General features: G+C 46.1%; 1 protein-coding gene across 1 annotated transcript in view; it reads left to right on the top strand.

The window, feature by feature from the left end:
• LOC140373440 (citron Rho-interacting kinase-like) overlaps positions 1-26,554 on the top strand; it is a gene marked incomplete at its 3' end in the record, with an annotated part of 87,234 nt that overhangs the window by 26,058 nt on the left and 34,622 nt on the right. Inside the window, exons 10-15 of the mRNA XM_072459908.1 lie at positions 10,712-10,817; positions 15,008-15,151; positions 15,747-16,037; positions 18,807-18,860; positions 23,843-23,896; positions 24,005-24,145. Of these exons, the coding sequence (XP_072316009.1) occupies positions 10,712-10,817; positions 15,008-15,151; positions 15,747-16,037; positions 18,807-18,860; positions 23,843-23,896; positions 24,005-24,145 (790 nt within the window). The remainder of the gene's footprint in view (positions 1-10,711; positions 10,818-15,007; positions 15,152-15,746; positions 16,038-18,806; positions 18,861-23,842; positions 23,897-24,004; positions 24,146-26,554) is intronic.

The following is a 26,554-nucleotide window of genomic DNA, read 5'->3' as shown; positions in this document are numbered from 1 at the left end:
TCTGCTCCTCATGTCTGCTCCTCATGTCTGCTCCTCATGTCTTCTCTCATGTCTGCTCCTCATGTCTGCTCCTCATGTCTGCTCCTCATGTCTGCTCCTCATGTCTGCTCCTCACATGTTAATGAGCGGATCACATTATTCCTATTGAACATTGAGACTTTTAAACACATTTTTGTTGTGGTTTTGTTGTTGTCGGTTAGACACAAAGACTTAAAGGGGATCGACCATTTTTCGCCGATTTGAGAACTCAAGCGGAAGTGTACTACATATGTGTACTATACTACATATGTGTGCTATACTACATATGTGTGCTATACTACATATGTGTACTATACTACATATGTGTGCTATACTACATATGTGTGCTATACTACATATGTGTACTATACTACATATGTGTGCTATACTACATATGTGTGCTATACTACATATGTGTGCTATACTACATATGTGTACTATACTACATATGTGTACTATACTACATATGTGTACTATACTACATATGTGTGCTATACTACATATGTGTACTATACTACATATGTGTGCTATACTACATATGTGTGCTATACTGTGTGCTATACTACATATGTGTGCTATACTACATATGTGTGCTATACTACATATGTGTGCTATACTACATATGTGTGCTACACTACATATGTGTGCTATACTACATATGTGTGCTATACTACATATGTGTGCTATACTACATATGTGTGCTATACTACATATGTGTGCTATACTACATATTTGTGCTATACTACATATGTGTACTATACTACATATGTGTACTATACTACATATGTGTGCTATACTACATATATGTACTATACTACATATGTGTACTATACTACATATGTGTGCAATACTACATATGTGTACTATACTACATATGTGTGCTATACTACATATATGTACTATACTACATATGTGTACTATACTACATATGTGTGCAATACTACATATGTGTACTATACTACATTATGTGTGCTATACTACATATGTGTACTATACTACATATGTGTGCTACACTACATATTTGTACTATACTACATATGTGTGCTACACTACATATGTGTGCTATACTACATATGTGTGCTATACTACATATGTGTGCTACACTACATATTTGTACTATACTAAATATGTGTGCTACACTACATATGTGTGCTATACTACATATGTGTACTATACTACATATGTGTGCTACACTACATATGTGTGCTATACTACATTATGTGTGCTATACTACATATGTGTGCTATACTACATATGTGTGCTACACTACATATTTGTACTATACTACATTATGTGTGCTATACTACATATGTGTGCTATACTACATATGTGTGCTACACTACATATTTGTACTATACTACATATGTGTGCTACACTACATATGTGTACTATACTACATATGTGTGCTATACTACATATATGTACTATACTACATATGTGTGCTATACTACATATGTGCACTATACTACATATATGTACTATACTACATATGTGTGCTATACTACATATGTGCACTATACTACATATGTGTACTATACTACATATGTGTGCTATACTACATATGTGTACTATACTACATATATGTGCTATACTACATATATGTACTATACTACATATGTGTACTATACTACATGTACTATACTACATATGTGCACTATACTACATATATGTACTATACTACATATGTGTGCTATACTACATATGTGCACTATACTACATATGTGCGCTATACTACATATGTGTGCTATACTACATATGTGTACTATACTACATATGTGTACTATACTACATATGTGTGCTATACTACATATGTGTACTATACTACATATGTGTACTATACTACATATATGTGCTATACTACATATATGTACTATACTACATATGTGTACTATACTACATGTACTATACTACATATGTGCACTATACTACATATATGTACTATACTACATATGTGTGCTATACTACATATGTGCACTATACTACATATGTGTGCTATACTACATATGTGTGCTATACTACATATGTGTACTACACTACATATGTGTACTATACTACATGTACTATACTACATATGTGCACTATACTACATATGTGTGCTATACTACATATGTGTGCTATACTACATATGTGTACTATACTACATATGTGTACTATACTACATATGTGTGCTATACTACATATATGTACTATACTACATTATGTGTGCTATACTACATATGTGTGCTATACTACATATGTGTACTATACTACATATATGTGCTATACTACATATGTGTACTATACTACATATGTGTACTATACTACATATGTGTACTATACTACATATGTGTGCTATACTACATATGTGTACTATACTACATATGTGTGCTATACTACATATGTGTACTATACTACATATGTGTGCTATACTACATATGTGTGCTATACTACATATGTGTGCTATACTACATATGTGTGCTACACTACATATTTGTACTATACTACATATGTGTACTATACTACATATGTGTACTATACTACATATGTGTGCTATACTACATATGTGTGCTATACTACATATGTGTGCCACACTACAATATGTGTGCTATACTACATTATGTGTGCTATACTACATATGTGTGCTATACTACATATGTGTGCTATACTACATATGTGTGCTATACTACATATGTGTGCTATACTACATATGTGTGCTATACTACATATATATGCTATACTACATATATATGCTATTCTACATATGTGTGCTACACTACATATTTGTACTATACTACATATGTGTGCTACACTACATATGTGTGCTATACTACATATGTGTGCTATACTACATATGTGTGCTATACTACATATGTGTGCTATACTACATATGTGTACTATACTACATATTTGTGCTATACTACATATGTGTACTATACTACATATGTGTACTATACTACATATGTGTACTATACTACATATGTGTGCTATACTACATATATGTACTATACTACATATGTGTACTATACTACATATGTGTGCAATACTACATATGTGTACTATACTACATATGTGTGCTATACTACATATATGTACTATACTACATTATGTGTGCTATACTACATATGTGTGCTATACTACATATGTGTGCTATACTACATATGTGTGCTATACTACATATGTGTGCTATACTACATATGTGTGCTACACTACATATGTGTGCTATACTACATATGTGTGCTATACTACATATGTGTGCTATACTACATATGTGTACTATACTACATATTTGTGCTATACTACATATGTGTACTATACTACATATGTGTACTATACTACATATGTGTACTATACTACATATGTGTGCTATACTACATATATGTACTATACTACATATGTGTACTATACTACATATGTGTGCAATACTACATATGTGTACTATACTACATATGTGTGCTATACTACATATATGTACTATACTACATTATGTGTGCTATACTACATATGTGTGCTATACTACAAATGTGTGCTATACTACATATGTGTGCTATACTACATATGTGTGCTATACTACATATGTGTGCTACACTACATATTTGTACTATACTACATATGTGTGCTACACTACATATGTGTGCTATACTACATATGTGTGCTATACTACATATGTGTGCTATACTACATATGTGTGCTATACTACATATGTGTACTATACTACATATTTGTGCTATACTACATATGTGTACTATACTACATATGTGTACTATACTACATATGTGTACTATACTACATATATATGCTATACTACATATATATGCTATTCTACATATGTGTGCTACACTACATATTTGTACTATACTACATATGTGTGCTATACTACATATGTGTACTATACTACATATATATGCTATACTACATATATATGCTATTCTACATATGTGTGCTACACTACATATTTGTACTATACTACATATGTGTGCTACACTACATATGTGTACTATACTACATATGTGTGCTATACTACATATGTGTGCTATACTACATATGTGTGCTATACTACATATGTGTACTATACTACATATTTGTGCTATACTACATATGTGTGCTATACTACATATGTGTGCTATACTACATATGTGTGCTATACTACATATGTGTACTATACTACATATGTGTACTATACTACATATGTGTGCAATACTACATATGTGTACTATACTACATATGTGTACTATACTACATATGTGTGCTATACTACATATATGTACTATACTACATTATGTGTGCTATACTACATATGTGTGCTATACTACATATGTGTGCTATACTACATATGTGTGCTATACTACATATGTGTGCTATACTACATATGTGTACTATACTACATATGTGTGCTACACTACATATGTGTGCTATACTACATTATGTGTGCTATACTACATATGTGTGCTATACTACATATGTGTACTATACTACATATGTGTACTATACTACATATGTCTGCTATACTACATTATGTGTGCTACACTACATATTTGTACTATACTACATATGTGTGCTATACTACATATGTGTGCTATACTACATATGTGTGCTATACTACATATGTGTACTATACTACATATGTGTGCTATACTACATATGTGTGCTATACTACATATGTGTGCTATACTACATATGTGTACTATACTACATATATGTGCTATACTACATATGTGTGCTATACTACATATGTGTACTATTCTACATATGTGTACTATACTACATATGTGTGCTATACTACATATGTGTCCTATACTACATATGTGTCCTACACTACATATGTGTGCTATACTACATATGTGTGCTACACTACATATGTGTGCTATACTACATTATGTGTGCTATACTACATATGTGTGCTACACTACATATGTGTGCTACACTACATATTTGTACTATACTACATATGTGTGCTATACTACATATGTGTGCTATACTACATATGTGTGCTATACTACATATGTGTGCTATACTACATATGTGTACTATACTACATATATATGCTATTCTACATATGTGTGCTACACTACATATTTGTACTATACTACATATGTGTGCTACACTACATATGTGTGCTATACTACATATGTGTGCTATACTACATATGTGTGCTATACTACATATGTGTGCTATACTACATATGTGTGCTATACTACATATGTGTGCTATACTACATATGTGTGCTATACTACATATGTGTACTATACTACATATATATGCTATTCTACATATGTGTGCTACACTACATATTTGTACTATACTACATATGTGTGCTACACTACATATGTGTGCTATACTACATATGTGTGCTATACTACATATGTGTGCTATACTACATAAGGCGCTGGTACAGCTGGCAGCCCGGTGTAAACGCTCTCTCGTCTTTCTCACACTTATTGTGCTTTATCTCCTATATTTTGTAAATATAATTAGTATATTTTATCTATTTTACTGTACGATAGGGACACGCGCTGGAATAGTTTTTTAATTCAACTGTTTTTGACTTTTTTCGGCTGGATTTGAGCGTTTTTCGTTGCGTTCGTTGTGTTGTTGTGACGTGAGCTAGCTCCGAGCGAGCCCACCAGCCCCCCCCCCCGCGCCCTCCGGCCGCGCTAAAGTACGGCGTGTCGTCGGTACACGTTTATATACACGTTTATATGAAAGAGGAACTTCACCAACGATCGGGACACGCACTGGAATCGCTTTACATTAACTTGTTTTGACTTTATTCGGCTGGATTGAGTGTTTTCGTCGTGTCGTTGCGATGTGTCTTGGCTCTGAGTCCCCCGGCCCCGCCCCCCGGCTCCGGCCCCGCCCCCCGGCTCCGTTCCCGCCCCCCGGCTCCGTTCCCCGCCTCCCGGCCGGCGCCGTACCGCGTTTACACAAAGGAGGAACTCATGAAACTGCGGAGAACAGTCGTCTTACCCGGAGATCGTCACGTTATCCCGGCGGACATCCTAAGGAAAACACAGAGAAGCAGACGGGCTGGACGTAAACTCCGAGAGAAGAGAGGGACAAACAGGAAGTCGGTTCCCGCCGTAGTCATGGGTAACGTGAGGTCCCTTCAAAATAAAATGACGGAAATAGCGAGCCTCATGCGGTCCCAGAGGATTTATAGGAACAGCAGTGTCTTGATTTTCACAGAGACCTGGTTAACAGCAGAAATACAGACTCTATTGTAGGTTTGGACAATTTTCATCTGCTGCGGGCGACAGAACGAGAGAATGCGGGAAGAAAAGAGGTGGAGGTCTGAAGAAGAGAGGTGGAGGTCTGAAGAAGAGAGGTGGAGGTCTGAAGAAGAGAGGTGGAGGTCTGAAGAAAAGAGGTGGAGGTCTGAAGAAGAGAGGTGGAGGTCTGAAGAAGAGAGGTGGAGGTCTGAAGAAGAGAGGTGGAGGTCTGAAGTAGAGGGGTGGAGGTCTGAAGAAGAGAGGTGGAGGTCTGAAGAAAAGAGGAGGAGGTCTGAAGAAGAGAGGTGGAGGTCTGAAGAAGAGAGGTGGAGGTCTGAAGAAGAGAGGTGGAGGTCTGAAGAAGAGAGGTGGAGGTCTGAAGAAGAGGGGTGGAGGTCTGAAGAAGAGAGGTGGAGGTCTGAAGAAGAGAGGTGGAGGTCTGAAGAAGAGAGGTGGAGGTCTGAAGAAGAGAGGTGGAGGTCTGAAGAAAAGAGGAGGAGGTCTGAAGAAGAGAGGTGGAGGTCTGAAGAAGAGAGGTGGAGGTCTGAAGAAGAGAGGTGGATGGCTGAAGAAGAGATGTGGAGGTCTGAAGAAGAGAGGTGAAGGTCTGAAGAAAAGAGGTGGAGGTCTGAAGAAAAGAGGTGGAGGTCTGAAGAAGAGAGGTGGAGGTCTGAAGTAGAGGGGTGGAGGTCTGAAGAAGAGAGGTGGAGGTCTGGCGGTGTATGTGAACACGAGCTGGTCCAAACCCGAACACTGCACAGTGAGGGAGCAGCTATGTAACAAGGATATTGAACTATTGGCTATTGGCATGAGGCTATATTATCTGCCCCGGGAGTTCTCACATGTGATTTTGATCGCAGTCTATGTGGCCCCGTCTGCCAATGCTGAAGATGCTTGTGAAGCACTGCTCTCCTGCACTTGTAGGCTGCAAACACAGCACCCACAGGCTCTCTTCCTCATCTCTGGTGACTTTAACCACGCTTCTCCCTCTTCTGTTCTACCAACATACACCCAGTATGTTACCTGCCCCACCAGAGAGAATAGAACATTGGACTTGTTTTTTGCCAACACCAAGGAGGCTTATTCCTCTTCCCCCCTCCCTCCCTTGGGCAGCTCGGACCACAACCTTGTACATCTGAGGCCTGTGTATGAACCCATCGTGCGCAGGCAGCCTGTGGTGTCCCGTGAGGTGAGGAGGTGGTCTGCTGAGAGCGAGGAGGCTCTGAGGGACTGCTTCAGCACCACTGTCTGGACTGAGCTTTATGACCCACATGGGGAGGACATCAACACCATCACAGAGTGCATCACGGACTACATCAACTTCTGTTTTGAGAACATTGTTCCCTCCCGGACGGTGCGGTGTTTTCCAAACAACAAGCCATGGATTAACCGTGAACTGAAGGCTCTGCTGAAGTAGAAGAAGAGAGCCTTCAGGTCAGGGAACAAGGAGGAGCTGAGGACTGTGCAGAAGGAGCTGAGGAGGAAGATCAGGCAGGCTGAGGCCGGCTACAAGAGGAGGATGGAGGAGCAGCTTCAGCAAAAGAACATTCAGGGAGTGTGGAGGAGCCTGAAAACCATCTCGGGCTTCAAAATCCCCCCTGCCCAGACAGAGGGGGATCTACAGTGGGTGAATGATTTAAATGCTCACTTCTTGAGGTTTGATCGGTCACCCGCCCCTCCCCCTGCACAGCTGCATGCTCCCTCTTTCACAGCTGGACAATGGCCCACACCCGTTCCTCTGCTCTGGCCCATCAGCTCCCCACTCCCCCTGGACTCACCCATCCCCCCAGCACACAGTCCCCCTGGACTCACCTGTCCCCCCAGCACACAGTCCCCCTGGACTCACCCATCCCCCCAGCACACAGTCCCCCTGGACTCACCTGTCCCCCCAGCACACAGTCCCCCTGGACTCACCTGTCCCCCCAGGACACAGTCCCCCTGGACTCACCCATCCCCCCAGCACACAGTCCCCCTGCCAACCACTGACTGTCACAGCAGCACAGGTGAGGAGAGAGCTGAAGAGGATTAAAGTGAGGAAGGCAGCAGGACCTGAGGCATCAGCTCCAGGCTCCTTAAGTCCTGCAGATGAACTGTGTGGAGTTATGGAACATGTCTTCAACATGAGCCTGAAGCTGAGGCTGGTACCACAGGTCTGAAGACCTCCTGTCTGGTACCTGTGCCTAAGACACCGCGCCCCAAAGACCTCAACAGCTTCAGGCCAGTGGCTCTCACGTCCTGATGAAGACACTGGAGCTGGTCCTGGACCACCTCCGCTCCACCATGAGCTCAGCCATGGACCCGCTGCAGTTTGCATATCGGTCTGGCATCGGAGTGGAGGACGCCGTCATCTCCTGCTGCACCGCTCTCTCTCTCACCTGGAAAAGCCTGGCAGCTCTGTGAGGATCCTGTTCTTCGATCTCTCCAGCGCCTTCAACACCATCCAGCCACTGCTCCTGAGGGACAAGCTGGAGACGGCTGGTGTGGAGTATGACCTGGCAGAGTGGATCCTGGACGACCTCACAGACCGACCCCAGTTTGTGAGAGCCCGGAACTGTGTGTCTGACACTCGGACCTGCAGTGTGGGGGCCCCAGGGCACTGTCCTCGCGCCCTTTCTCTTCACCCTTTACACTGCAGACTTCAGACATGACACGGACAGCTGTGTCCTGCAGAAGTTCTCTGATGACTCTGCCATCATCGGACTCATCACAGACGACGATGATGCGGAGGACAGAGGACTGGAGCAGGACTTTGTGGACTGGGTCAGCGGAACCACCTCCTCATCAACGCGGGGAAGACCAAGGAGATGGTGGTGGACTTCCACAGACGCCACCCCACTGCCCCCTCACCAGTGAACATCCAGGGACGGGACATTGAGAGAGTGACTCATACAAGTACCTGGGTGTTCATCTGAACCACAAACTGGACTGGACTCATAACAAACACTGTACAGGAAGAGCCAGAGTCGGCTCTACCTCCTGAGGAGACTCAGGTCTTTTGGAGTGACAGGGCCACTCCTGAAGACCTTCTCTGACTCTGTGGTGGCATCAGCTCCTGTAGGTGTGGCCTGCTGGAGCAGCAGCATCACAGAGAGAGAGAGGAAGAAGCTGGACAGAGTCATCAAGAAGTCCAGCTCCGTCCTGGGCTGTGCTCTGGACTCGGTGCAGGAGGTGGGGGACAGGAGGGTCCTGGCTAGATTCACATCTATGCTGGACCATGAGTGTCGCCCCCTGCAGGACACTCTGTCCCCTGCAGGACACTCTGTCCCCTGCAGGACACTCTGTCCGCTCTGGAGAGCAGCTTCAGTGAGAGACTGATCCACCCTCTGTGTGAAGGAAAGGTTTCGCAGGTCTTTCCTTCTGCTGCTGTCAGACTTTATAACAAACACTGTTAGTCCTGAACACTCACAATACTGACCTAACCATGTGCAATTCTGTCATATGTGCAATTACTGTGAAATTCATGTGCAATCTATGTGCTGTCGTGACACATATTCATGTGCAATTACTGTCGTGATCACATGACATGGTATTTATGTATTTATTTATTTATTTGTCTATGGGAGTTTTTATTTATTTATAGGAGATCTTCTACTGAAAGTGTTTTTCAGACTTCCTATAAGTGATCTGTTCTTCTGGATCTACCTCTGGATCTACCTGCATTGCAACAATGAAATTTCCCCATGTGGGACAATAAAGGAATATCTTATCTTATCTTCTATATATATGTATATATATATATATATATATATATATTTTAAAAAAATCTTTTTTAATCCTCAAGATGCAGCTCTTGTGTGTGTTCTTCACATGTGTGTGTTCTTCACATGTGTGTGTTCTTCACATGTGTGTGTTCTTCACATGTGTGTTCTTCACATGTGTGTGTTCTTCACATGTGTGTGTTCTTCACATGTGTGTGTTCTTCACATGTGTGTTCTTCACATGTGTGTGTTCTTCACATGTGTGTGTTCTTCACATGTGTGTGTTCTTCACATGTGTGTGTTCTTCACATGTGTGTGTTCTTCACATGTGTGTTCTTCACATGTGTGTGTTCTTCACATGTGTGTGTTCTTCACATGTGTGTGTTCTTCACATGTGTGTGTTCTTCACATGTGTGTGTTCTTCACATGTGTGTGTTCTTCACATGTGTGTTCTTCACATGTGTGTGTTCTTCACATGTGTGTGTTCTTCACATGTGTGTGTTCTTCACATGTGTGTGTTCTTCACATTTGTGTATTCTTCACATGTGTGTATTCTTCACATGTGTGTGTTCTTCACATGTGTGTGTGTTCTTCACATGTGTGTGTTCTTCACATGTGTGTGTTCTTCACATGTGTGTGTTCTTCACATGTGTGTGTTGTTGTGTTCTTCACATGTGTGTTGTTGTGTTCTTCACATGTGTGTGTTCTTCACATGTGTGTGTTCTTCACATGTGTGTGTTCTTCACATGTGTGTGTTCTTCACATGTGTGTGTTGTTGTGTTCTTCACATGTGTGTTGTGTTGTTTCCAGGGCAGTGTCAGTGAGTGTCAACTCTCCGGCCAAAAACAACTCTATGGAAAAGAAGCTGCACCTCAAATCCAGAGAGCTGCAGGAAACACAAGACAAATGTCACAAGGTCAGAAATTACATGTTTACTACATATGTGTGCTATACTACATATGTGTGCTACACTACATATGTGTGCTACACTACATATGTGTGCTACACTACATATGTGTGCTACACTACATATGTGTGCTACACTACATATGTGTGCTACACTACATATGTGTGCTACACTACATATGTGTGCTATACTACATATGTGTGCTACACTACATATGTGTGCTACACTACATATGTGTGCTACACTACATATGTGTGCTACACTACATATGTGTGCTATACTACATATGTGTGCTATACTACATATGTGTGCTACACTACATATGTGTACTATACTACATATGTGTGCTATACTACATATGTGTGCTATATTACATATGTGTGCTACACTACATATGTGTACTATACTACATATGTGTACTATACTACATATGTGTACTATACTACATATATGTGCTATACTACATATGTGTGCTATACTACATATGTGTGCTATACTACATATGTGTGCTATACTACATATGTGTACTATACTACATATATATGCTATACTACATATGTGTGCTATACTACATATGTGTGTTACACTACATATGTGTGTTACACTACATATGTGTGCTACACTACATATGTGTACTATACTACATATGTGTGCTACACTACATATGTGTGCTATACTACATATGTGTGCTACACTACATATGTGTGCTACACTACATATGTGTACTATACTACATATGTGTGCTATACTACATATGTGTGCTACACTACATATGTGTACTATACTACATATGTGTACTATACTACATATGTGTACTATACTACATATGTGTGCTATACTACATATGTGTGCTATACTACATATGTGTGCTACACTACATATGTGTACTATACTACATATGTGTACTATACTACATATATGTACTATACTACATATGTGTGCTATACTACATATGTGTACTATACTACATATATATGCTATACTACATATGTGTGCTATACTACATATGTGTGTTACACTACATATGTGTGCTACACTACATATGTGTACTATACTACATATGTGTGCTATACTACATATGTGTGCTATACTACATATGTGTGCTATACTACATATGTGTGCTATACTACATATGTGTGCTATACTACATATGTGTGCTATACTACATATGTGTGCTACACTACATATGTGTGCTACACTACATATGTGTACTATACTACATATGTGTACTATACTACATATGTGTACTATACTACATATCTGTGCTATACTACATATGTGTGCTATACTACATATGTGTGCTATACTACATATGTGTGCTACACTACATATGTGTACTATACTACATATGTGTACTATACTACATATGTCTGCTATACTACATATGTGTGCTACACTACATATGTGTACTATACTACATGTGTGTGCTATACTACATATGTGTGCTATACTACATATGTGTACTATACTACATATGTCTACTATACTACATATGTGTGCTACACTACATATTTGTGCTATACTACATATGTGTACTATTCTACATATGTGTACTATACTACATATGTGTGCTATACTACATATGTGTGCTATACTACATATGTGTGCTATACTACATATGTGTGCTATACTACATATGTGTACTATTCTACATATGTGTACTATACTACATATGTGTGCTATACTACATATGTGTGCTATACTACATATGTGTCCTACACTACATATGTGTGCTATACTACATATGTGTGCTATACTACATATGTGTGCTATACTACATATGTGTACTATTCTACATATGTGTACTATACTACATATGTGTACTATACTACATATGTGTGCTACACTACATATGTGTGCTATACTACATATGTGTGCTATACTACATATGTGTGCTATACTACATATGTGTACTATTCTACGTATGTGTACTATACTACGTATGTGTGCTATACTACGTATGTGTGCTATACTACGTATGTGTGCTATACTACATATGTGTACTATACTACATATATGTGCTATACTACATATGTGTGCTATACTACATATATGTGCACTATTCTACATATATGTGCACTATTCTACATATGTGCGCTATACTACATATGTGTACTATACTACATATGTGTGCTATACTACATATGTGTACTATACTACATATGTGTACTATACTACATATGTGTGCTATACTACATATGTGTGCTATACTACATATGTGTGCTACACTACATATGTGTGCTATACTACATATGTGTACTATTCTACATATGTGTACTATACTACATATGTGTGCTATACTACATATGTGTGCTATACTACATATGTGTCCTACACTACATATGTGTGCTATACTACATATGTGTGCTATACTACATATGTGTGCTATACTACATATGTGTACTATACTACATATGTGTACTATACTACATATGTGTGCTACACTACATATGTGTGCTATACTACATATGTGTGCTATACTACATATGTGTACTATACTACATATGTGTGCTACACTACATATGTGTGCTATACTACATATGTGTGCTATACTACATATGTGTGCTATACTACATATGTGTACTATTCTACATATGTGTACTATACTACATATGTGTGCTATACTACATATGTGTGCTATACTACATATGTGTACTATTCTACATATGTGTACTATTCTACATATGTGTACTATACTACATATGTGTGCTATACTACATATGTGTGCTATACTACATATGTGTACTATACTACATATGTGTGCTACACTACATATGTGTGCTATACTACATTATGTGTGCTACACTACATATGTGTACTATACTACATATGTGTACTATACTACATATGTGTGCTATACTACATATGTGTGCTATACTACATATGTGTACTATACTACATATGTGTGCTATACTACATATGTGTGCTACACTACATATGTGTGCTATACTACATATGTGTGCTATACTACATATGTGTGCTATACTACATATGTGTGCTTTACTAGATATGTGTGCTATTCTACATATGTGTACTATTCAGAGTCACAGCTCATGAGCCTCAGAGTCACAGCTCATGAGCCTCAGAGTCACAGCTCATGAGCCTCAGAGTCACAGCTCATGAGCCTCAGAGTCACAGCTCATGAGCCTCAGAGTCACAGCTCATGAGCCTCAGAGTCACAGCTCATGAGCCTCAGAGTCACAGCTCATGAGCCTCAGAGTCACAGCTCATGAGCCTCAGAGTCACAGCTCATGAGCCTCAGAGTCACAGCTCATGAGCCTCAGAGTCACAGCTCATGAGCCTCAGAGTCACAGCTCATGAGCCTCAGAGTCACAGCTCATGAGCCTCAGAGTCACAGCTCATGAGCCTCAGAGTCACAGCTCATGAGCCTCAGAGTCACAGCTCATGAGCCTCAGAGTCACAGCTCATGAGCCTCAGAGTCACAGCTCATGAGCCTCAGAGTCACAGCTCATGAGCCTCAGAGTCACAGCTCATGAGCCTCAGAGTCACAGCTCATGAGCCTCAGAGTCACAGCTCATGAGCCTCAGAGTCACAGCTCATGAGCCTCAGAGTCACAGCTCATGAGCCTCAGAGTCACAGCTCATGAGCCTCAGAGTCACAGCTCATGAGCCTCAGAGTCACAGCTCATGAGCCTCAGAGTCACAGCTCATGAGCCTCAGAGTCACAGCTCATGAGCCTCAGAGTCACAGCTCATGAGCCTCAGAGTCACAGCTCATGAGCCTCAGAGTCACAGCTCATGAGCCTCAGAGTCACAGCTCATGAGCCTCAGAGTCACAGCTCATGAGCCTCAGAGTCACAGCTCATGAGCCTCAGAGTCACAGCTCATGAGCCTCAGAGTCACAGCTCATGAGCCTCAGAGTCACAGCTCATGAGCCTCAGAGTCACAGCTCATGAGCCTCAGAGTCACAGCTTAGTCTGGTGTGAGTCAGGACGGAGCATAAACTTAAGCTACAAAGTGAAAAATATGACTTCAATTATACTAGACATTTGAGTCTCTGGTTTGGATCAGTTTTATAGTTTTATGTCTGCACTTAAGAGAGCTCCTTCCTCCTGAGGCCGCCTTTTAGGCCCATAGTAGACCTGCCTGACTGTGTGTGTGTGTGTGTGCGCGTGTGCGTGTGTGTGTGTGCGCGTGTGTGTGCGCGTGCGCGTGTGCGTACATTTTTGTGTATTTTCAGATGGAGCAGGAGATTTCTCGGTTCCAGCGTAAAATGACTGACCTGGAGTCAGTTCTTCATCAGAAAGATGAAGAACTTCAGGCTTCAGAGACTCAGAGGAATGTTCTGGAGCAGGACCTGGCAACCTACATCACAGAGTGCAGTGTGAGTACTAATACTACTGTGAGTACTGATACTACTGTGAGTACTGATACTACTGTGAGTACTGATACTACTGTGAGTACTACTGTGAGTACTGATACTACTGTGAGTGTTATAATGTAGGTGCAGTTTGGGTCCATGGCAGGAGTTTAGAGCGGACACAAAAAAAGTTACTTTATTGATCAATCACAAACCTTAGAACTCACCTAGCGACCCAGCTGTGACCCAGCTATGTCACAGCTATGTCACAGCTATGTCACAGCTGTGACATAGCTGTGTCACAGCTGTGACATAGCTATGTCACAGCTGTGACATAGCTGTGTCACAGCTGTGACCCAGCTATGTCACAGCTATGTCACAGCTATGTCACAGCTATGTCACAGCTATGTCACAGCTATGTCACAGCTATGTCACAGCTGTGACATAGCTATGTCACAGCTGTGACATAGCTATGTCACAGCTATGTCACAGCTATGTCACAGCTATGTCACAGCTATGTCACAGCTATGTCACAGCTATGTCACAGCTATGTCAAGATGAGGCCCCCCGGGCCTCATCTTGAGTAGCCCTGATCTAGAGTCTCTGTTCTTGTCTTCAGAGTCTGAAGCGCAGTCTGGAGGAGGCTCGTGTGGAAGTCTCCAGAGAAGACGACAAAGCCATGCAGCTGCTGCACGACATCCGCGAGCAGAGCAACAAGCTGCAGGAGATCAAGGAGCAGGAGTACCACGCCCAGCTGGAGGAGATGCAGGTGACCATCCGACAGCTGGAGGAGGATCTCTCTGCAGCTCGACGACGCAGCGATCTGTACGAGTCTGAGCTGAGAGAGTCCAGACAGACTGGAGAAGATCTAAAGAGGAAAGCTGTGGAGTACCAGCAGCGAATACAGAAGGTAAAGAGCGGAAAGAGCCGTAGTTTCTGTGGTTCTCCTCAAAACAAAGCCAGCAATAAGTCATTTATTGGTTATAATGACTCTTATTTGTAAAAACCTATAAAAGTCTGTTTCTCTTTCAACATATCAAAGCTTTTCATGTGATTCTCTTTTACATCTGGTGAAAAACCTTTAGACCTTTTGTCCTCCAGACCTTGAGTCTCAGCTCAGTTCTATTTGTACAAAACCTTTGGTCATAAAACTTTACCAGTTTAAGATTGTAACATGTGTGTTTAATTTGTTCTGATCAGCTCCTTCCATGTTGTAAGAACAGATTTGACCCAGGGATTCTTCACTTCCTCCTCATGACTCAAGCGTCATCTGCAGTAAGACCTGTACAGGAACCCCCGGCACCACATGACTCTCAGTATAAGACCTGGACAGGAACCCCCGGCACCACATGACTCTCAGTATAAGACCTGTACAGGAACCTCAGGCACCACATGACTCTCAGTATAAGACCTGTACAGGAACCTCAGGCACCACATGACTCTCAGTATAAGACCTGTACAGGAACCTCAGGCACCACATGACTCTCAGTATAAGACCTGTACAGGAACCTCAGGCACCACATGACTCTCAGTATAAGACCTGTACAGGAACCTCCGGCACCACATGACTCTCAGTATAAGACCTGTACAGGAACCTCAGGCACCACATGACTCTCAGTATAAGACCTGTACAGGAACCTCAGGCACCACATGACTCTCAGTATAAAACCTGTACAGGAACCTCAGGCACCACATGACTCTCAGTATAAGACCTGTACAGGAACCTCAGGCACCACATGACTCTCAGTATAAGACCTGTACAGGAACCTCAGGCACCACATGACTCTCAGTATAAGACCTGTACAGGAACCTCAGGCACCACATGACTCTCAGTATAAGACCTGTACAGGAACCTCAGGCACCACATGACTCTCAGTATAAGACCTGTACAGGAACCTCAGGCACCACATGACTCTCAGTATAAGACCTGTACAGGAACCTCAGGCACCACATGACTCTCAGTATAAGACCTGTACAGGAACCTCAGGCACCACATGACTCTCAGTATAAGACCTGTACAGGAACCTCAGGCACCACATGACTCTCAGTATAAGACCTGTACAGGAACCTCAGGCACCACATGACTCTCAGTATAAGACCTGTACAGGAACCTCAGGCACCACATGACTCTCAGTATAAGACCTGTACAGGAACCTCCGGCACCACATGACTCTCAGTATAAGACCTGTACAGGAACCTCAGGCACCACATGACTCTCAGTATAAGACCTGTACAGGAACCTCAGGCACCACATGACTCTCAGTATAAGACCTGTACAGGAACCTAAGGCACCACATGACTCTCAGTATAAGACCTGTACAGGAACCTCAGGCACCACATGACTCTCAGTATAAGACCTGTACAGGAACCTCAGGCACCACATGACTCTCAGTATAAGACCTGTACAGGAACCTCAGGCACCACATGACTCTCAGTATAAGACCTGTACAGGAACCTCAGGCACCACATTACTCTCAGTATAAGACCTGTACAGGAACCTCAGGCACCACATGACTCTCAGTATAAGACTTGTACAGGAACCTCAGGCACCACATGACTCTCAGTATAAGACCTGTACAGGAACCTCAGGCACCACATGACTCTCAGTATAAGACCTGTACAGGAACCTCAGGCACCACATGACTCTCAGTATAAGACCTGTACAGGAACCTCAGGCACCACATGACTCTCAGTATAAGACTTGTACAGGAACCTCAGGCACCACATGACTCTCAGTATAAGACCTGTACAGGAACCTCCGGCACCACATGACTCTCAGTATAAGACCTGTACAGGAACCCCCGGCACCACATGACTCTCAGTATAAGACCTGTACAGGAACCTCAGGCACCACATGACTCTCAGTATAAGACCTGTACAGGAACCTCAGGCACCACATGACTCTCAGTATAAGACCTGTACAGGAACCCCTGGCACCACATGACTCTCAGTATAAGACCTGTACAGGAACCTCAGGCACCACATGACTCTCAGTATAAGACCTGTACAGGAACCTCAGGCACCACATGACTCTCAGTATAAGACCTGTACAGGAACCTCAGGCACCACATGACTCTCAGTATAAGACCTGTACAGGAACCTCAGGCACCACATGACTCTCAGTATAAGACCTGTACAGGAACCTCAGGCACCACATGACTCTCAGTATAAGACCTGTACAGGAACCCCTGGCACCACATGACTCTCAGTATAAGACCTGTACAGGAACCTCAGGCACCACATGACTCTCAGTATAAGACCTGTACAGGAACCCCTGGCACCACATGACTCTCAGTATAGGACCATTGAGCACAACATTCTGGATCACACCAGCATGGCTCTGGTATGAGCTAGAGCTAGTTAGAAAAGGGTCTATGTGAGGCAGAGTCAAGTGGGTCCTTCTCTTCTCTAGGTGTTAATGATATGAGGACTTTAAAGGTCCAGTTAAAAGTTGAAGAATTTCGTTAGAATTAGAATTTCAGTATTTGCTATTTCAGCTCCTCCTTTTGTTTTGATCTTGGGTCATGGCGGCTAAATTGAGAGTGTCCTAAAAAGATTGGATTTCTTCTTTGTTTCATGATATTTTGGCGAAATGTTTTTGTGGATGATTGTATTTGGTCTTGTTTGGTTAAAATTATTCTGCAGGTCTCGTATCTTAAAAAAGTTTTCTGTGTTTCAGGCCAAAGAGCAGGGCAAAGCGGAAGAGGAGGAGCTGCTGTCTAAACTGGAGAAGGTACGTCACCTCAGGAGGAGGGAGGAGGAGAGAGGAGGAGGAGGGAGGAGAGAGGAGGTGGAGGAGGAGGAGGAGGAGGAGAGGAGGAGCTGCTGTCTAAACTGGAGAAGGTACGTCACCTCAGGAGGAGGGAGGAGGAGAGAGGAGGAGGAGGGAGGAGAGAGGAGGAGAGGAGGAGCTGCTGTCTAAACTGGAGAAGGTACGTCACCTCAGGAGGAGGGAGGAGGAGAGAGGAGGAGGAGGGAGGAGAGAGGAGGTGGAGGAGGAGAGAGGAGGAGGAGGAGGAGAGGAGGAGGAGCTGCTGTCTAAACTGGAGAAGGTACGTCACCTCAGGAGGAGGGAGGAGGAGAGAGGAGGAGGAGAGAGGAGGGAGGAGAGAGGAGGTGGAGGAGGAGGAGAGAGGAGGAGGAGAGAGGAGGAGGAGGAGGAGGAGGAGAGGAGGAGCTGCTCTCTAAACTGGAGAAGGTACATCACCTCAGGAGGAGGGAGGAGGTGGAGGAGGGAGGAGAGAGGAGGTGGAGGAGGGGGGAAGAGGAGGAGAGAGGGGGGAGGAGGTGGAGGAAGGGGGAGGAGAGAGAAGGTGGAGGAAGGGGGAGGAGGAGGAGAGAGGAGGTGGAGGAGGGGGGTGGAGGAGAGAGGAGGAGGAGGGAGGAGAGAGGAGGTGGAGGAGGAGGAGAGAGGAGGAGAGGAGGAGCTGCTGTCTAAACTGGAGAAGGTACGTCACCTCAGGAGGAGGGAGGAGGAGAGAGGAGGAGGAGGGAGGAGAGAGGAGGTGGAGGAGGAGAGAGGAGGAGAGGAGGAGCTGCTGTCTAAACTGGAGAAGGTACGTCACCTCAGGAGGAGAGAGGAGGAGGAGGGAGGAGAGAGGAGGTGGAGGAGGAGAGAGGAGGAGAGGAGGAGCTGCTGTCTAAACTGGAGAAGGTACGTCACCTCAGGAGGAGGGAGTAGGAGAGAGGAGGAGGAGAGAGGAGGGAGGAGAGAGGAGGTGGAGGAGGAGAGAGGAGGAGGAGAGGAGGAGGAGGAGGAGGAGGAGAGGAGGAGCTGCTCTCCAAACTGGAGAAGGTACGTCACCTCAGGAGGAGGGAGGAGGTGGAGGAGGGAGGAGAGAGGAGGTGGAGGAGGGGGGAAGAGGAGGAGAGAGGGGGGAGGAGGTGGAGGAAGGGGGAGGAGAGAGAAGGTGGAGGAAGGGGGAGGAGGAGGAGAGAGGAGGTGGAGGAGGGAGGAGGAGGAGAGGAGGTGGAGGAGAGAGGAGGAGGAGAGGAGGAGCTGCTCTCTAAACTGGAGAAGGTACGTCACCTCAGGAGGAGGGAGGAGGAGAGAGGAGTTGGAAGAGGAGAGAGGAGGTGGAGGAGGAGGGAGGAGGAGAGAGGAGGTAGAGGAGGTAGAGGAGAGAGGAGGAGGAGAGGAGGAGCTGCTCTCTAAACTGGAGAAGGTACGTCACCTCAGGAGGAGGGAGGAGGTGGAGGAGGGAGGAGAGAGGAGGTGGAGGAGGGGGGAAGAGGAGGTGGAGGAGGGGGGAGGAGGTGGAGGAAGGGGGAGGAGAGAGGAGGAAGGAGGAGGAGAGAGGAGGTGGAGGAGGGGGGAGGAGGAGGTGGAGGAGGAGGTGGAGGAGGGAGGAGAGAGGAGGTGGAGGAGGAGAGAGGAGGAGGAGGAGGAGAGGAGGAGCTGCTCTCTAAACTGGAGAAGGTACATCACCTCAGGAGGAGGGAGGAGGTGGAGGAGGGAGGAGAGAGGAGGTGGAGGAGGGGGGAAGAGGAGGAGAGAGGGGGGAGGAGGTGGAGGAAGGGGGAGGAGAGAGAAGGTTGAGGAAGGGGGAGGAGGAGGAGAGAGGAGGTGGAGGAGGGGGGTGGAGGAGAGAGGAGGTGGAGGAGGAGGAGAGGAGGAGCTGCTGTCTAAACTGGAGAAGGTACGTCACCTCAGGAGGAGGGAGGAGGAGAGAGGAGGAGGAGGGAGGAGAGAGGAGGTGGAGGAGGAGAGAGGAGGAGAGGAGGAGCTGCTGTCTAAACTGGAGAAGGTACGTCACCTCAGGAGGAGGGAGTAGGAGAGAGGAGGAGGAGAGAGGAGGGAGGAGCGAGGAGGTGGAGGAGGAGAGAGGAGGAGGAGAGAGGAGGAGGAGGAGGAGAGGAGGAGCTGCTCTCTAAACTGGAGAAGGTACGTCACCTCAGGAGGAGAGAGGAGGAGGAGGGAGGAGAGAGGAGGTGGAGGAGGAGAGAGGAGGAGAGGAGGAGCTGCTGTCTAAACTGGAGAAGGTACGTCACCTCAGGAGGAGGGAGTAGGAGAGAGGAGGAGGAGAGAGGAGGGAGGAGGAGGAGAGGAGGAGGAGGAGGAGAGGAGGAGCTGCTCTCCAAACTGGAGAAGGTACGTCACCTCAGGAGGAGGGAGGAGGTGGAGGAGGGAGGAGAGAGGAGGTGGAGGAGGGGGGAAGAGGAGGAGAGAGGGGGGAGGAGGTGGAGGAAGGGGGAGGAGAGAGAAGGTGGAGGAAGGGGGAGGAGGAGGAGAGAGGAGGTGGAGGAGGGAGGAGGAGGAGAGAGGAGGTGGAGGAGAGAGGAGGAGGAGAGGAGGAGCTGCTCTCTAAACTGGAGAAGGTACGTCACCTCAGGAGGAGGGAGGAGGAGAGAGGAGTTGGAAGAGGAGAGAGGAGGTGGAGGAGGAGGGAGGAGGAGAGAGGAGGTAGAGGAGAGAGGAGGTAGAGGAGAGAGGAGGAGGAGAGGAGGAGCTGCTCTCTAAACTGGAGAAGGTACGTCACCTCAGGAGGAGGGAGGAGGTGGAGGAGGGAGGAGAGAGGAGGTGGAGGAGGGGGGAAGAGGAGGTGGAGGAGGGGGGAGGAGGTGGAGGAAGGGGGAGGAGAGAGGAGGAAGGAGGAGGAGAGAGGAGGTGGAGGAGGGGGGAGGAGGAGGTGGAGGAGGGGGGTGGAGGAGGTGGAGGAGAGAGGAGGTGGAGGAGGAGAGAGGAGGTGGAGGAGGAGAGAGGAGGAGGGAGGAGGAGAGAGGAGGGGGGAGGAGGAGAGAGGAGGAGGTGGAGGAGGAGGAGAGAGGAGGGGGAAGGTGGAGGAGGGGGAAGGAGGAGGTGGAGGAGGGGGGAGGAGGTGGAGGAGGAGAGAGGAGGTGGAGGAGGAGAGAGGAGGTGGAGGAGGAGGAACAGCTGCATGGTTACGTCTGCTGAACACATGAAATAGTTTCATCTGAATTTGTTCTAATTAAACTTTAACATATTTGAAAATAAAATTGTCAAAACAGCATTTTTAATTGACTGAGGACGTTGCCATGGTGATAACATCCTGCCTTTAATGCTTAGATACAGAGGGATCTGAGCGCCGAGAGAATGTGCAATACCTGCACACAGACTGAGAGAATGTGCAATACCTGCACACAGGCTTAGAGAATGTGCAATACCTGCACACAGGCTTAGAGAATGTGCAATACCTGCACACAGACTGAGAGAATGTGCAATACCTGCACACAGACTGAGAGAATGTGCAATACCTGCACACAGACTTAGAGAATGTGCAATACCTGCACACAGGCTTAGAGAATGTGCAATACCTGCACACAGACTGAGAGAATGTGCAATACCTGCACACAGACTGAGAGAATGTGCAATACCTGCACACAGACTTAGAGAATGTGCAATACCTGCACACAGACTGAGAGAATGTGCAATACCTGCACACAGACTGAGAGAATGTGCAATACCTGCACACAGGCTTAGAGAATGTGCAATACCTGCACACAGACTTAGAGAATGTGCAATACCTGCACACAGACTTAGAGAATGTGCAATACCTGCACACAGGCTTAGAGAATGTGCAATACCTGCACACAGGCTTAGAGAATGTGCAATACCTGCACACAGACTGAGAGAATGTGCAATACCTGCACACAGGCTTAGAGAATGTGCAATACCTGCACACAGACTGAGAGAATGTGCAATACCTGCACACAGACTTAGAGAATGTGCAATACCTGCACACAGACTGAGAAAATGTGCAATACCTGCACACAGACTGAGAGAATGTGCAATACCTGCACACAGACTTAGAGAATGTGCAATACCTGCACACAGACTTAGAGAATGTGCAATACCTGCACACAGACTTAGAGAATGTGCAATACCTGCACACAGACTTAGAGAATGTGCAATACCTGCACACAGACTGAGAAAATGTGCAATATCTGCACACAGGCTTAGAGAATGTGCAATACCTGCACACAGACTGAGAAAATGTGCAATACCTGCACACAGACTGAGAGAATGTGCAATACCTGCACACAGACTTAGAGAATGTGCAATACCTGCACTTGCATGTTGATGATGTCACCACCCGCCCCTGTTGGTGATGGAAGACATTAGAGGATGAGCTGGTCATTGGCCTGAGCAGGATAAACAGGAAGTCATGTGTGGAATAATCATCGCCTGCTCGCGCAGCACCTGCTCGCGCAGCACCTGCTCGCGCTCCTCATGTTGAAGCTCTTTAGTCCTTAGCGCTCAGAGCTGGTGATGATGTGGACAGTGTTTTGTCTGACACATTCTTATAAACAGAAGAGCACAGACCCTGAGCAGGTCAAAGGTCAAAGTGAAGCTCGTGTGCTCAGAGGCTGTTGTATGTGGCTGCTGTGCGCCCTCTGCTGGTGCAGCTGTGCGCCCTCTGCTGGTGCAGCTGTGCGCCCTCTGCTGGTGCAGCTGTGCACTACAAGTGTACGTCAAGAACACGCTCCAATCACAGCGTCTGGTTCATCTGCAAATGTCATAATGTTTCATCAAATGTCATAATGTTTCATCAAATGTCATAATGTTTCATCAAATGTCATAATGTTTCATCAAATGTCATAATGTTTCATCAAATGTCATAATGTTTCATCAAATGTCATAATGTTTCATCAAATGTCATAATGTTTCATCAAATGTCATAATGTTTCATCAAATGTCATAATGTGTCATCAATAATCATGTTTAATTGTGTGAATGTGTTTTTTCTTCTTTAGACAAACTGTGAGCAGCAGCTGAAGATCCAGGAGCTGCAGGACAAACTCTCCAAGGTCAGAGGTCACAAGAACCTCCTCCTCTGTCTCAGGACACGCCCCTTTACACGCCCTCCCTGTGTGTGTGTTTGTTTGTTTGTTTGTTTGTTTGTTTGTTTGTTTCAGGCGGTCAGGGCGAGCTCTGAGGCCACCGAGCTGCTGCAGAATGTGCGTCAGGCCAAAGAGCGCCTCGAGAGAGACATCGAGCGCCTCAAAGGGAAGAGCGACAACAGCGACACGCTCCGGAGGAGACTGAGGGAGACTGAGGTACTCCCCACCATGCAGGCACTCACCCCACCATGCAGGCACTCACCCCACCATGCAGGCACTCACCCCACGATACAGGCACTCACCCCACCATGCAGGCACTTACCCCACCATGCAGGCACTTACCCCACCATGCAGGCACTCACACCACCATGCAGGCACTCACCCCACCATGCAGGCACTCACACCACCATTCAGGCACTCTCCCCACCATGCAGGCACTCACCCCACGATACAGGCACTCACCCCACCATGCAGGCACTCACACCACCATGCAGGCACTCACACCACCATGCAGGCACTCACACCACGATACAGGCACTCACCACCATGCAGGCACTCACCCCACCATGCAGGCACTCACCCCACGATACAGGCACTCACCACCATGCAGGCACTCACACCACCATGCAGGCACTCACACCACCATGCAGGCACTCACCCCACCATGCAGGCACTCACCCCACCATGCAGGCACTCACACCACCATGCAGGCACTTACCCCACCATGCAGGCACTTACCCCACCATGCAGGCACTCACACCACCATTCAGGCACTCTCCCCACCATGCAGGCACTCACCCCACGATACAGGCACTCACCCCACCATGCAGGCACTCACCCCACCATGCAGGCACTCACACCACCATGCAGGCACTCACACCACCATGCAGGCACTCACACCACCATGCAGGCACTCACACCACGATACAGGCACTCACCACCATGCAGGCACTCACCCCACGATACAGGCACTCACCACCATGCAGGCACTCACCCCACGATACAGGCACTCACCCCACCATGCAGGCACTCACCCCACCATGCAGGCACTCACATCACAATACAGGCATTCACCCCGCCATGCAGGCACTCACACCACGATACAGGCACTCACCCCACCATGCAGGCACTCACCCCACGATACAGGCACTCACCCCACCATGCAGGCACTCACATCATGATACAGGCACTCACATCACGATACAGGCACTCACACTACGATACAGGCACTCACACCACGATGCAGGCACTCACACCACGTTACAGGCACTCACAGGCACTCACACCACGATACAGGCACTCACACCACCATGCAGGCACTCACACCACCATGCAGGCACTCACACCACGATACAGGCATACAAGCACTCACACCAGGATGCAGGCACTCACCCCACGATACAGGCACTCACACCACCATGCAGGCACTCACCCCACGATACAGGCACTCACCCCACCATGCAGGCACTCACACCACGATACAGGCACTCACACCACGATACAGGTACTCACCCCACGATACAGGCACTTACCCCACCATGCAGGCACTCACCCCACCATGCAGGCACTCTAGCCACAATACAAGCACTCACCCCACCATGCAGGCACTCACCCCACCATGCAGGCACTCTCCCCACCATGCAGGAACTCACCCCACCATGCAGGAACTCACCCCACCATGCAGGCACTCACCCCACCATGCAGGCACTCACACCACCATGCAGGCACTCTCCCCACCATACAGGCACTCACCCCACCATGCAGGCACTCACACCACGATACAGGCACTCACACCACGATACAGGCACTCACCCTACCATGCAGGCACTCACCCCACGATACAGGCACTCACCCTACCATGCAGGCACTCACCCCACCATGCAGGCAGTCACACCACCATGCAGGCACTCACCACCATGCAGGCACTCACCCCACGATACAGGCACTCACCCCACCATGCAGGCACTCACACCACGATACAGGCACTCACCCCACCATGCAGGCACTCACACCACCATGCAGGCACTCACCCTACCATGCAGCCACTCACACCACGATACAGGCACTCACCACGATACAGGCACTCACACCACGATACAGGCACTCACATCACGATACAGGCACTCACACCACGATGCAGGCACTCACACCACGATACAGGCATACAGGCACTCACACCACGATACAGGCACTCACACCACGATACAGGCACTCACACCACGATACAGGCACTCAAACCACGATACAGGCACTCACATCACAATACAGGCACTCACACCACGATACAGGCACTCACACCACGATACAGGCATACAGGCACTCACACCACGATACAGGCACTCACACCACGATACAGGCATACAGGCACCCACACCACGATACAGGCACTCACACCACGATACAGGCACTCACACCACGATACAGGCACTCACACCACCATGCAGGCACTCACCCCACGATACAGGCACTCACCCTACCATGCAGGCACTCACCCCACCATGCAGGCAGTCACACCACCATGCAGGCACTCACCACCATGCAGGCACTCACCCCACGTTACAGGCACTCACCCCACCATGCAGGCACTCACCCCACCATTCAGGCACTCACCCTACCATGCAGCCA

Source organism: Eucyclogobius newberryi, unplaced genomic scaffold, assembly GCF_026437365.1.
Source record: "Eucyclogobius newberryi isolate DKJ021-1_F unplaced genomic scaffold, fEucNew1.0.hap1 SCAF_295, whole genome shotgun sequence".
NCBI lineage: Eukaryota > Metazoa > Chordata > Actinopteri > Gobiiformes > Gobiidae > Eucyclogobius > Eucyclogobius newberryi.
Note: the sequence above shows the minus strand (reverse complement) of the source record. Positions and strands in the feature narration are given on the sequence as shown.